The sequence below is a fragment of the Haplochromis burtoni genome, unplaced genomic scaffold (genome assembly GCF_018398535.1).
Source record: "Haplochromis burtoni strain Fernald_Lab_line unplaced genomic scaffold, NCSU_Asbu1 Contig_39, whole genome shotgun sequence".
Lineage (NCBI taxonomy): Eukaryota > Metazoa > Chordata > Actinopteri > Cichliformes > Cichlidae > Haplochromis > Haplochromis burtoni.
The window spans coordinates 753697-766795 of record NW_024582400.1 but is presented as its reverse complement, the minus strand read 5'-3'; the positions used below and the strand labels follow the sequence as shown (position 1 = coordinate 766795).

General features: G+C 39.3%; 2 protein-coding genes across 6 annotated transcripts in view; both read left to right on the top strand.

Moving 5' to 3' along the window:
• The window catches only part of shroom2b (shroom family member 2b), a 30513-nt gene extending 28263 nt beyond the window's left edge, over positions 1-2250 (top strand). For all 5 annotated transcript variants that reach the window (XM_005919906.3, XM_005919910.2, XM_005919909.2 and 2 more), the window contains one exon: positions 995-2250. In XM_005919906.3, the coding sequence (XP_005919968.1) occupies positions 995-1267 (273 nt within the window). In that variant the 3' untranslated portion in view covers positions 1268-2250. The remainder of the gene's footprint in view (positions 1-994) is intronic.
• Positions 2251-8231: 5981 nt separating this feature from the next.
• LOC102309479 (claudin-34) lies at positions 8232-12305 on the top strand. Its single transcript, XM_005919963.3, has 2 exons — positions 8232-9177; positions 10791-12305. The coding sequence occupies exon 2, from the start codon at positions 10994-10996 to the stop codon at positions 11693-11695; it is 702 nt and encodes a 233-aa protein (XP_005920025.1). The 5' UTR covers positions 8232-9177; positions 10791-10993; the 3' UTR covers positions 11696-12305.
• Positions 12306-13099: the final 794 nt, after the last annotated feature.

Here is a 13099-nt window from a genome sequence, read left to right as displayed (position 1 = left end):
CTTTACCTTCTGTTTATGTTCATAAAAAATGCTAATTGAATTCACTTAACATACAAAACACTGTATTTGTCCATGGATGCCAAACGTGTAGTTTAATAATGTATGTATGTGTACCTTAATAATGTATAAACATTTTAGTTCACAGTACTGTGCAAAAGTCTTGAGCCAACCCACATTTCTTTACATTTTGTTTCCAGGGATCCAGACTTTCTCTGAAGGGTTTAGCAGGCTTTCTGAAGGTCATTCTGGATATTGGCTTCACTCATTTTTACTTAGTCCTTTACTTTAGTCCTTGTACCTGACCTGATGTAAAAAATAAATAAATAAAACAAAAACAAAGAAAAAAACAGAACAAAAGGCAGAAACATCCTAAGCTTTGAATCCTTCAAGAAGCCTGGAGAACTATTCCTGAAAACTACTTAAAGAAATGACAAGAAAGTAGACTGTGCTGAAGAATAAAGGTGGTCACACCAAATATTGACTTTCAAGCTCTTAGTATTGCACAAAGACTCTGTTTTTGCCTTATCTGCTGTATTTACATGTATGTTTGCACATGTTTCAATAAATCACTCCATATATTTCCTATTTTTCTAACAAATGCAAAGAAATTGCCCAGTACTGTACCTCTCTGCTGTTATGAAATGAGCTCTCTGCAGTAAAAGACAAATGCAAAAGAATAATCATATGACATTATTGTTGTTGGCAGCTTAAATCATAACTGGAATTAAATTCAGGTAATGAATCTACAGTGCAGCAGATATGGCACATAGTTCCCTCAGGAGCTGGCTTTAACTGTGTTTGTCTCCACCAATTTACCTCTAGGACTCTAAATGAAGAATAATCTAGCTTAATGAATGCTGGATTGTGTGAATACGTAACTGCTTCCTAAGAAGTTTTCTGTTTTACTGTTTTTGCTGCACTAAGCAGGTTTAATGTGGTTACATGATCCATAGATGATGTTCTAGATTAATAACTCATATCTGTCCTCCATCAGCAAACCCTGACTGAGAAGCGAAAGCTGCTGATGCGGCAGCACGAAGACGCCAAGGAGCTGAAGGAGAACCTGGACCGTCGGGAACGACTGGTGTCCAGCATCATGGAGGCCCACCTGGACATGGAGAGCCTGGACGACTACAGGCACTTCGTGAAGATGAAGTCTGCGCTCATCATCGAGCAACGCAAGCTGGAAGATAAGATCAAGCTGGGCGAGGAGCAGCTGAAGTGCCTGATGGACAGTCTGCCACTAGAGCAGAGGCCACTGCTCTGAATCAGACAAGAGGATGAACCATGTAGCATTTTTATATGAACATCTTTGAATTGCGTGTGAGTTTATGACCTCAGCCTAGATTTGATGCTGGTGGAGTTGCTGTTGTTTGTTAAAACCAAACTGAGGAGCCTCAGAAACCAAATCAGACACCAGGATTAGTCAGTTACACCTTAAACAGCTTAGAGTGGACCACCACTGCTCATTTCCAGCTCTTATTGTGATTCTTGGACTCTCATAGAGTAGCTTCACATGACTCACAGGTTAAAATTGTTCCTTTTTTCTGGGCCCTGGTGCAGCACGACAACAGCTGTTTTACCTTCTATATGTCTGACTGGTTGCCCCTCGTAAACAGTGGGTGGGACTTCTCCACGACATAATTTAAAGCAAAGACTAGAAAAAAACTGTCCAAAACCGAGTGTTTGGATCTTTTGGGCCACAGGGATGGCCATACGTAGTATGAACATAAACATAGAGCACATATAACAGGTCCACTTTAAAACTGTGGGGTGTTTTTGATGGTCATTTTTTACTCAGAAGGATTTGACAAGAACACAAATGTGTTGTCATTTGATTAGTGGAATCATGCCAGGCATGTTTGTCTTGGACATACAGGGCGGCAAGATACCTCTCTGCTTTGGTCTATTTCTCACATTATTTTGCTGCTTAACAGACTTAATTAAAGTCAGTAATAGATGAAACCATTATTGCGTGCAGGTGCTGTATCAGAACTCCCCTTTTGGCAAAATGGGCTCAGAGTGTCAGAACATTACTTGTTACCCAAGCAGAGGCTGACAAATAAAGATGAAACCAGAAACCATAGACTGTATATAAAAGATGGGGGACCACAATGTCACCATTTGGTTAGCGAATTTCGCTTATGAAGCCTTAGCTTGAGATTTTTTGGTGTCTTTTATGGGCTCAAAATGTGGTCATAAATATTTTGTACTTGTAAAAAAGATTTGTATGTGTAAAAAAGATTTGTGCGTGGACTTAGCCCAAAAAAACCCTGCAAGTTACAATTACGAATTTTGACCCTAGTTTTCTTCCTTTCATCTGATTGGTGAATGTCATGTCAATCACAAATTAAACAATCCAATCAGAGAACAGATGGGTTTGGCTGTCGGAGGGGCGCTTTTTTGAACTGCAGGTCCTTGAAGGGTAATCTCTATATAAATATCTGATAGCAGTTAGGTCCCTTTACTTTCAGCAGCTGTTGAAAGGATAAAGTTGTGGTATGTCAGTGGTTAGAAATACATTATTACTTTAGGATTAGTTTAACACAATGTCAGGGCTGACCCAGGACCATTGCTGTGAGTCACAGTGCGCAGCATAAAAGTCCTTTCACATTGGACGCAGGATGTGCTGCTAATGCTAATGCTAACTAAAAGCAAAGGATCCAGAATTTGTTGCTGGCTGCTGGGCTCTGTGGGTTTTTGCAGCAGCTCTGCCTGTACTAGATGCACCTGCTCCTTGTTGTTTTTATCTCTGACTTTATGTGAACTACAAGAGTTTGTGGGGGTTTTTTTTGCTAGTTCTTCAAATGTTCAATAAAAACATGTATGCTAATTCATAACGAAGAAAGCTTTGTAATGAAGACTGTCATTTCCAAAACACTGCCCCCCCTGCGTCTGCAGCGCTGTTGAAAAGGCTGTGGAAGTCCCTGTATTAAACACGTAGACCTGTGACATTTAAATCACCAAACTCGGACGACCACAGACTGTTTTCCTTCGTGGTGATGAAGGAAAACGCTGGGTTGGCATGTAAAAGGGCATTTATTCCCTTCAAAGACCTGCAGTTCAAAGGAAGCGCCCCTCCGACAGCCAAACCCATCTGTTCTCTGATTGGATTGTTACATTTGTGATTGACATGACATTCACCAATCAGATGAAAGGAAGAAAAATAGGGTCAAAATTCGTAGTTGTAACTTGCAGGGGTTTTTTGGCTAAGTCCACACACAAATCTTTTTTTACACACACAAATCTTTTTTACGCACGCACAAATCTTTTTTACAAGTACAAAATATTTATGACCACATTTTGAGCCCAAAGTCTTTGTGCTTCAAAAGCAGACGTGTTGACAGAGGGTTGGACTTGACAGAGAAATCAAAGACACTGTACACCCATTGGCTAATGACTCATGATTGACAAGTTGTTAGCCAATGGTATGCTCACACTAAACTCATGTGACTACAGAGAGGAAGAGGAGTGCAATCAATAACTGGGCCCAAGTTACAGAGACATGGTTGCAGAATTTAACATGAATTTGTATGATTTCAGTTTTTCCCCAGCCCTCCCTTTTTTTCTGTCTTTATATTAAGCCCACACTTCTTTATATTAAAATAGGAGCCCCAGTGGCCCACAAAATGGTGACCGCAAGCATGTCTTCTTCTGATTGTCATTGGTGTCAGTAGACTGTCCTCTCAATAGACAGGCTTTGTGACCCAGAGTGAAATACTGATATCGTGGAATATTTTTATCAAGCTGCACAGAAAACTTTGCGGCTTCATGTGAATAGGTCTTTGGTGATTGATCTGATTGGTTGCCATGTGTGTCACGTTTCATTCAAAAAGACTTGAAAACAGTAACTGAATAATTAAGTAAGTGTTTACTTTGGTCACAAAGATCTCTTTACTATTAGCCCCCTATACAACTGGAAGTCTTTTTAAACTAAAGGTATCGCCCCCTGGTGGCCTTTATTTTTAAAAAAATGCAAGTTTAAGGTACTGCAGTGACGGCTTCCTGTTCCAACTTTTATATACAGTCTATGCAAGGAACTCAAAGTACAGCTTTTTGTGGAAGAGCTGCGCCCCCTGTCTGTTTTGTGGAGTAAAGCAAACCAGCACAAAGTGAACCAACTCTATGATTTTATCACACTATTTAAACACCTATTAGCCAATATTTATCAAGTAATATCACAGTAAGGGTGAGTTTTAATACATGCATATTTCTACACTGAGTGTTAAATGCTGGTAGTGCTGCTCGCTGTGTGAAGCCTTTCTAAGCTATGAAACTGAGCCTTTATCTAGACCCTTGTGAAGTTTAATACATAGAACCGCTACCACACGTGAATTATGATATTTTCCTCATTCCCCGTATGAAAGCTGCGTTTCTTTTGCACCTCGTAAAACCAAAGCTCATAAAACCGAATTACGCTGTTACTTTGCTCACCCTGCAGTGTTTCCAGTCCCCTCTAATGTTCTTTTTATTTAACTTGCTGAAAGTGGCTGGGTCACGTATGTTTTATGTTTTTAAGGTAATATTTCATAGTAATTTATTGTAAAGCTTTGTCTGGAAATGTATGTAAAGAAACACATAACTGCTCAGCAAATATTTCAACTTGGATTACCCAGTGAAAATCATTTCTTAAAAAAAAGAAAGAAGGCAAGTTGTTTAATTAAAAAAAAATTTCATGACATACTTTTTTGTTGTCTAATAAGACTAGAAAGAACATGTTTGAATCCAAAATGGTAAAAAGAGTTACGATCTGTTGAGGAAAATATTCTTCTATTACAAACTGTTGCTGTCCAGATGTTATTTTTACATGTGATGCACATCTCATTTTAGAGTGAAGCTATTTTATTTATGCCAGAATAAAGGGTGAATTTGATAAAAACTGGACTATCTTCTCATGACACAATGCTAATGTTCCTCCTGCTTGTTTTCGATACAGCAGTGCATAAATAGTGACTGATTTTCTGCTCTCCCGAGTAAAAGGACTGAGACACTGCTGGTGTTTCTGTGGAGGCCGATGTAAGAAGTAAGCATGTGAAGATGTGCCTGCGGTAGCCTCATGTACAGCTCACACTTCATGTTTGCTATTTGCAGATGGCCTTCTTAATGCCTCTCTCAAATTTTAATATCAGACAAAGATAACCAGAATAAATGAAAAATGCCGTTTTTAAATGATCATTTCATTTATTAAGGGGAAAAAGCCTAACCTACTTGTGTGGGAAAAGTAAGTGTGTCATAAACCTAATAACTGGTTGTGCCACATTGGCAGCAAGAACTGCAATCCAGTGTTTGTGATCCCTGTCAATAAACCTTTGACATCACTGCAGAGGAATTTTGGCCCTGTCCTCTTCACTCACATCGGAGGGTTTTCCATCTGAACGGCCTTTTTAACACCATACCAAAGCATCTTAATCTGATTTAAGTCCAGAGTTTGACTCAGTCACTCCAAAAACCTTCATGTCTTGAACTGATGGTCGGACATCCTCCTTCAGAGCAGAATTCATTATTCCATCAGTTACAGCAAGTCGTCCTGAAGCAGCAAAGCAGCCCCATCACACTACCACCACCATGTTTGACTGTTGCTGTGATGTTCTTTGTTTGAAACGCTGTTGGTTTTATGTCAGATGTAACAGAACTCAATTGTTCCAGAATCATCAAGATGTTTTTGGTAAATGTGAGACGAGCCTTTGTGATCTTTTTAGTCAGCAGTGGTTTTTCTCCTTGAACTCTCCCCCATTTTTGTCCAGTCTCTGTCTTATTGTTGAATGTGTGACACAAGTGAGGCCTGCAGTTCTTTCAATGTTGTTCTGGTTCTTATGTGACCTCCTTGAGTAATTTTGGAAGGTCGGTCACTGCTGGGAAGATTCACCACTGTTCCAAGTCTTCTCCATGTGTGGATAATGTTTCTCACTGTGTTTCACTGGAGACCCAAAACCTTAGAAATGGTTTTGTAACCTGTTCCAGAGTGATAGATGCCACTGACTTTGTTTCTTTAAATTGTGGTCGGCGGGTCAGACAGGTTCTGTTTAAGTGATTTCTAACTTAAGCAGGTTTGACAGTAATCAGGCCTGAGTGTGTTTAGTGAGACTGAACTCAGTTTTGGTTAATCACCATTAAATTCAAGATTTTTCCCACAGGGCCAGATTTAAATAAATTTTTTTCCCTTAAGAAATGAAAACATCATTTGAAAGCTGCATTTTGTGTTTACTCGGGGTACCTTTGTTTAATATTACATTTGTCTGATGATCTGAAACATGTAATTGTGACAAATATGCACAAAAAACAGGAGGAAATCAGAAATGAGGAATGGGAAATACTTTTTCACAGCACAGTATGTTAAGAATGGTTGTTCAGCCTTTCCTATGTAAAGATCTGAACACTCATCACATATGTGCACAAATATGAACATAATCATTAAATGTAAGCACTTAGAAGATCGATGGGCATGAAAATAGGGAAAAATGTAAATTAAAATAACTGGATTTAACTATTACTGTAGCAATCAATTGACAATTACACCTTGTACTTAAACATACCTTAAACTGAACTTGTTTGGTGGCACTAGAGGAAAGGCATGTTTTATCATCGGCTGTGTGCATGAGTAATGATGTCTGCACACTCCTGCGTACAGGAAAAAAACAAGTGACTCACTTAAAGCAGCATTTTGGGCTCCTGTTACAGGTTTTAAAGCAGCATCTGATAGCTGTGTCAGATTACCTGTGAATAAAAAGATTAGTAAGGCACCGATAATATTTAAATAACAAAGATATTTGGTTTTGACCTTTGAAACAGTCACATGTTGTTTCTGTTTGTTTTGGTTGGGCTGAGGTAAAGCAGAGGTGAAGAGAAGTTTGTCATTCAGAAACCATAACCAGGCAAAAAAAAGAAGGTGTCTTTATCTGTTGTTTACTCAGTGTTTCAGATATTATATATTATCCATTTTTATAACTTTGCACCGTGACGTTTCACAGCCACTCCTGTCTTTTATTGTCTCTAAGGGATCAGAGCTTTTTTCTCCTTCCCAGACCCCCTTCACCTTAGTTCACTTTTATTTATAGCACATTGCACAAGCTTCATACTGTAAGGTACATATGAGAAAGAAACCTCAATAATCAGCAGCACCTGGTGACAGCAGGGAGTAAGAACTCCTTTTTAACAGAACAGAAGCAGTCACAGGGAGGGACGGCCATCTGAGAGATCACCAACAAAAAACTCAGGACAAAGCACTCAGGAGAGAGTCGGCTAGAGTTAACGACCTGCAGTAAAGGAGTGGAGGAAAATATCTCAGTGCATCATGGGAAGTCAGCCTGAGTGTAAGACAGCACAGCCAGGGGATGGTTCAAGGTCAGTAATGTTGCTGTGAATGAGTCACTGCTATAGCCAAGCCCAGAGATTCGACTTTACTGTAAGTCCTCCCTGCTGTTGCTCTGATCTCTCTCTTCTTATTGGGAAAGAGAACAGAAAGAGAAAGGCTCTGGATTAAACCTCCCCTCCATTAAACAGAAGAAATCATCGTCTTCATCATGTTTCCACGTCATTAAAATATATTTAAAGGGAAGAGAAGAGAATAATAATGTTCAAGTAGTGGTACTGATCAGTGTGGTGCTATGCTTAGGAGATACAGTAATGCGCAAAATTCTTTAACCATCCCTCATTTCTTTATATGTTGCAAGGAAAATGGGAAATAAGTGCAGGATTTATTGAAATGTGCAAACATACATGTAAATACAGTATATGGGTCAAAAAAAAAAGTTTGTACAATTCTACTGAGCTTGAAAGTCAATATTTGGTATGCTGACCTTTATTTTTCAGCAAAGTCTGAGCTTCAAAGCTCTTCTTTGGATGTTTCTGCTTTTTGTTCTGTTCTCTGTCAACATGATCCCACACTGCTCCAATAATGTTGAGGTCCGGGCTCTGGGGAGGCCAATCCAAGTCTCTTGATGTGTGTGAGTAGAGGACACCTAAACGCAGACTGAAATTACTGGTAGGTCAAATGAAAAACTTTAAGCATACCTTTGATAAACAACCGAGGAAACAGTCCAAAAGAAAAACATGTATGAAAAAGTGGCAAAATCCAAGGAGTCAAGAAAAACCACAAGAGTGGGAACCAGATACAAAAATAGCTAAGAATATCATGGGGAGGAAAACCAAAACGTGCTGACAAAGAATAAGTTCAAACTGAAGCTAACATGAAGTAACTATCAAAATAAAGAAATTTCCCACTCGTGGGACTAATAAAGGTATCTTATCTTATCTTATCTTACAAAGCAGGAAGTGAGAAGAGAGAGTAAAACGGGGAAATGCAGATACAAATGAACTTAATACAAAGAAAGTGACACAAGAGAATGGAAACTACATGAAAATATAATCACAACTATAAGCAGGAAGCAAAAAACAAAACAAAAACAAAAAAATAACCCCAAAACATAAAGCAAATAACAACATAAACTTGGAATCAACAGAAAATATTAAAGACCATAATTTAAAAACAGGCAAATGACAAGAACTGTGACACAGCGTCATTGTCATGCTGGAAAATGAAGCTGTGACCAATCAGATTCTGTCCAGATAGTTTTTCATGGTGGGTCAAATTCTAATGGGACTTTTCTGAGTCATAATTCATCCGTTTTGGAAAAGATCTCCAACACCACTGACTGAAATGCAGCTCCAACCATGACAGAGCCTCCACCTTGTTTTACAGATGGCTGTAGACACTCACTGTTGTGACTCAAGACCTTTGCTGCATATTTACACTTCTAAAAGACTCATTTAGCAAACATTTTTACTCTGAATTGTTCTCATTTAAACAGCTGAACTGAAACACTTCAGCACAAACCTTTATGAATTTCCCTGTATGTATAAATCTGCAAGTCATCCTAAATAAGACAGAACATTTCAAAAATAACAAAAAAGCCCCAACAAAGAGCTGTGAAGTGATCTGAAAGGACATAAAGACTAAAACGACTTGACCAGTAACAGCGGCTACATCTAAACTTTTATTCTGTCAATCATTTACAGCTTCGCAATCATGACCAGAAGCTGTATCTAGGTTACCGGTGCACGATGAGGAAGTGCTGCAGGGTACCTGTGAATGAAAAAAGCCTTCCTGTTTGGCAGTTTTAGTCTGGTTTTCTTTCTCTGAAGGCGACTTGGGAGGTGTTCCACGAAAGCACCACTCAGGTACGTAACAAAACCAAGAGTTTCTCTTTAAACGCTGCAGTTTTTTAATGGATTTCAATGACCTGATGTCTTCAAAACTTGCTTTCATCACATGCTGTGTATAATAGATATGAGGAACAAGTGTCGGTAACATGAGTGAGGGTAATTTGCAGGGCTGAATGTTCATTTCATCAATACTGAGAGAAAATGGTGTGTGTTTTCTTTCTTTTCCAGCATGTAGAAAGTTCCTTTAGTTTTAGTTTAATATTACAAAAAGCGAGATACACATAATGTCTGTGGTGTTGTATTTAAAGCCTTTAAGCATTATCTAAAACTCGTTTAGTTGTTAGAAACAGAAACACAGTTAATTCCTTTAAAAAGTGGAAGCTAAAAGAAAGAAATTATAGCAGTTTAGTTGGTGTCAGAAACCAGACAGAGATGACATAGGTCATTATGTACATTTAACTGTGTGTTTAGCTTCATTGTCAAATTCATTTATGGAAGTCAAACAACTCTGTGAATAATCATAAAACAGCACCTGGACACTGTAAAGCTGTTTCTCACCATGTATGCTCATAAGACTGCATATTTGCATACGTTAACAGTGGGCTTAAATGGGGCCCAGTGAAATTCAAAGGTACTTATCGGTGTCTGTAGTTTATAAATGAACTAAAGTTACCAAAAGAACAGCTATGATTTTATGTATCTACAGCAGATGGACAGTATCTGAAAGTGACGTCTTTAGAAACAGGAAACAGTCCTAGTGGATCGATGGCTGTCAAGAAGCCATTCTTAGAAAGAGAAGAGAAACAGAAAAGGCTGAGCTATGCCAAATTAAAATTACAATGGCATCTACAAAACATGGTGGAGGTTCTTTCATAGTTTGAGCTGCATTTCAGTGGTGTTGGAGATCTTGTTCATGACGCAACAATGATCGCAAACACACTGCTAATGCAGTAAAATCATACCTGGATAGACAAAAAACACAGTGGAGCACCATCAGTCATGGATCGGCCTCCCCAGAGCCCGGACCTCAACATTATTGAAGCAGTGTGGGATCATGTTGACAGAGAACAGAACAAAAGGCAGAAACATCCAAAGAAGAGCTTTGAATGTCCTTCAAGAAGCCTGGAGAACTATTCCTGAAGACGACTTAAAGAAATAGCAAGAAAGCTGCCTAAGAGAGTTCAGACTGTGCTGAAGAATAAAGGTGGTCACACCAAATAATGACTTTTAAGCTTGTTAGAATTGTACAAACTCTGTTTTTAACTTATATACTGTATTTACAAGCATTCATGGGCACGTTTCGGTAAATCTCTGTGTCCATTTGCCATTTTTCTAACAACATATGTCCAGGCAATTTAACACTTCAATCTTTCTTAAAATAAAAGTGAAGGATACAAAACTAACAGTCTAATATATTAAGATAACTTTGAAGAATTTTCACAGAGATACTAAATAAAAATACCTACAGGCTACTTAAAAAGGAAGTACATATGGTATTTATAGGAAGTATGTCTGCACTGAGATGGTGAAGAGGAAGACAGTCCAATTGAAATGCTGCCCTGTAGTCTTTGTTGATGGTGCTTTGTTGCTGCTCACTAACAGCTGTGTCTGTGTTTCTTTCCTCTCAGAGGGAGCTGCAGGTGCTTGTTTAGGAGGTAACCCAGGAGACGAAGGAGGGAAAAAACTGACGACTTGTGAGACGAGAACAGAACAACAGCAAGACTGTGCTGGAGCACAGAAGAGTAAAACATGACAGAGGTGACATCGCCCACCTTCCACCTGTGTTCGGTCTCCTGTTGACACCTTCAGTAGGATCAGGAAATCCACTGCTATGACCTACCTGGCTCACACAGGCCACGCCCAGTTTGGTGCTCTCGGGCTGGCATGTTTGGGATGGATGCTCACCGGCGTGGCTCTTGGACTGATCCAGTGGAGGGTGTGGCAGGTATCGGACAGGGCGGTGATCACCTCCGGTGTGGCATGGGTCGGACTCTGGAGGGTCTGCTTCGCCAGCCACACCGTGGTGAGCGAGGGCTTCAAGGTTATGTACTGCAGGTACATCATGCTCACCGATTCCTTCACGCCACCTGAGATTGCTGCAGGTCAGGTCCTCATGCTCCTGTCTCTGCTGGTGGGGGTTTGTGGGAACGCTAGTGGTGTTTACTCCATGAGGATCGTCTACTTTGGGATAGGTAAGAACTCTACGGTCCGCCGCGGCTTCATCCTCACGGGACTGCTGTGCCTCCTCGCTGCTGCGATATCGCTCGTGCCTCTCCTCTGGAATCTGAGCGCTGTGGTGACCAATCAGACCATCGAGTTCCCGCCCGAGTTTAAACTCCCCCCAGCACCTGAATCTCAGCACGTGGGAGGCGGCATTGGTGTCGGGATGGCAGGATCGGTCCTGATGATTGTCTCTGGGATTATTTTCTGCACATACCGATTACCAAAGAGGCCTTTGAGAGAGCAGGTGCACCAGGAAAATGACACCCGGGGGGAAGATAACCCCACATTTGAGTTTCAGGAACACTTGTGAGGAGTTTGTGTGTGATAAAATGGACAAAAAAAAAAAGGTTTTTGCACAGACTTTACACTCGTTTCTTCCTTTTAACTCCTCAAATGTTTACACTGACTCATCTAGTTTTATAATCTCAAGGAGGATGACTCATCTGCTGACAGCAAACACCCATAACGCCCTCACCTTCATATGCCTGAGAAGCAGGAAAATGAAGATAACATGTTTCTTACAAAACAGACAACTCTTTAACTTATGGTTTAAAATTGGAGCCAAAAAATCCCCCTTATAGACAAAAGCTGTTAAGCTACTTTAAAAACTGCATTGATGCATTAATAACGCTCATCTGCTAAATAGCTGAATGTAAATGTTACACAGTGTACTGAATAAATTATTGTGTGCTGAAATTATTTTATTACACTTCCTTTTCAGATTACGTCACATTTTCAATGTTTTATTGCACCTCGACTGAAGTAAATGTGAAAGTGAGAATACTGTGACGGGGGTCTATGTGTACAGCGATACCTTTAATCTGCAGATTTCTGAAAACAGCTCATCAATAAATTAAACACAAACACGAGTCACAAGAAAGGCACTAAGTGTCCCATCTGTAAGCTGTGCTGTGGATGAATGTGGTTGTTTTGTCTCAAACGGGAAAATTCCCACCACTGCTCTTCAAAGGTCTAAAACAGTTTGCTATTTAACCCTCTTAATATTTTATTCTTGACTGTAAATACAAATGATTTTTACTGGTTTCCTTCTGCTCAGTCAGTATCTGACCTTTTCTACTTCCCTTCATGCTTTCGTCATGTAAGCTTTTGTTCCTAATTTTATTCTTAAAACAAAGAACATTGGTACAGTACAAGGTAAATTACAACAATAAACAATATAAAATGTTTTTTAAAAATTGGGAAATGATAAAGTACATGATAAAATGCAATATTTTTTTATAAATAATAAATAAGTAAAAAACTAAAATAGAAAACTATAAAAAAAAATGAAATGCAAAAATATAAAAAAATATGGCATACTATTTTAAATATTTTTACTAAAGATATAAAGAAAATGGCAATTATAAAAATTTAAAGCAGAAAATAAAATTTAAAAATTCCTAAAATTAGAAAGTCTAAAAACAAAATGCTAAATTACAATAAATACAAATATCATGTAAGCATGATGCAAAATGCAAACTATTTTCCATCCATCCATTCGCGTCCGCTTATCCTGTTCAGGGTCGCGGGGGGCGCTGGAGCCTATCCCAGCTGTCATAGGGCGAGAGGCGGGGTACACCCTGGACAGGTCGCCAGTCTGTCGCAGGACCAACACACAGAGACAGACAACCATTCGCACTCACATTCACTCGCACATTCACACCTATGGGCAATTTGGATTAACCAATTAACCTATCCCCACTAAGTGCAAACT

Coding starts and splice junctions, on each gene's coding strand:
- LOC102309479 (XM_005919963.3), top strand. CDS start 10,994: ATGACCTACCTGGCTCACACAGGCCACGCCCAGTTTGGTGCTCTCGGG.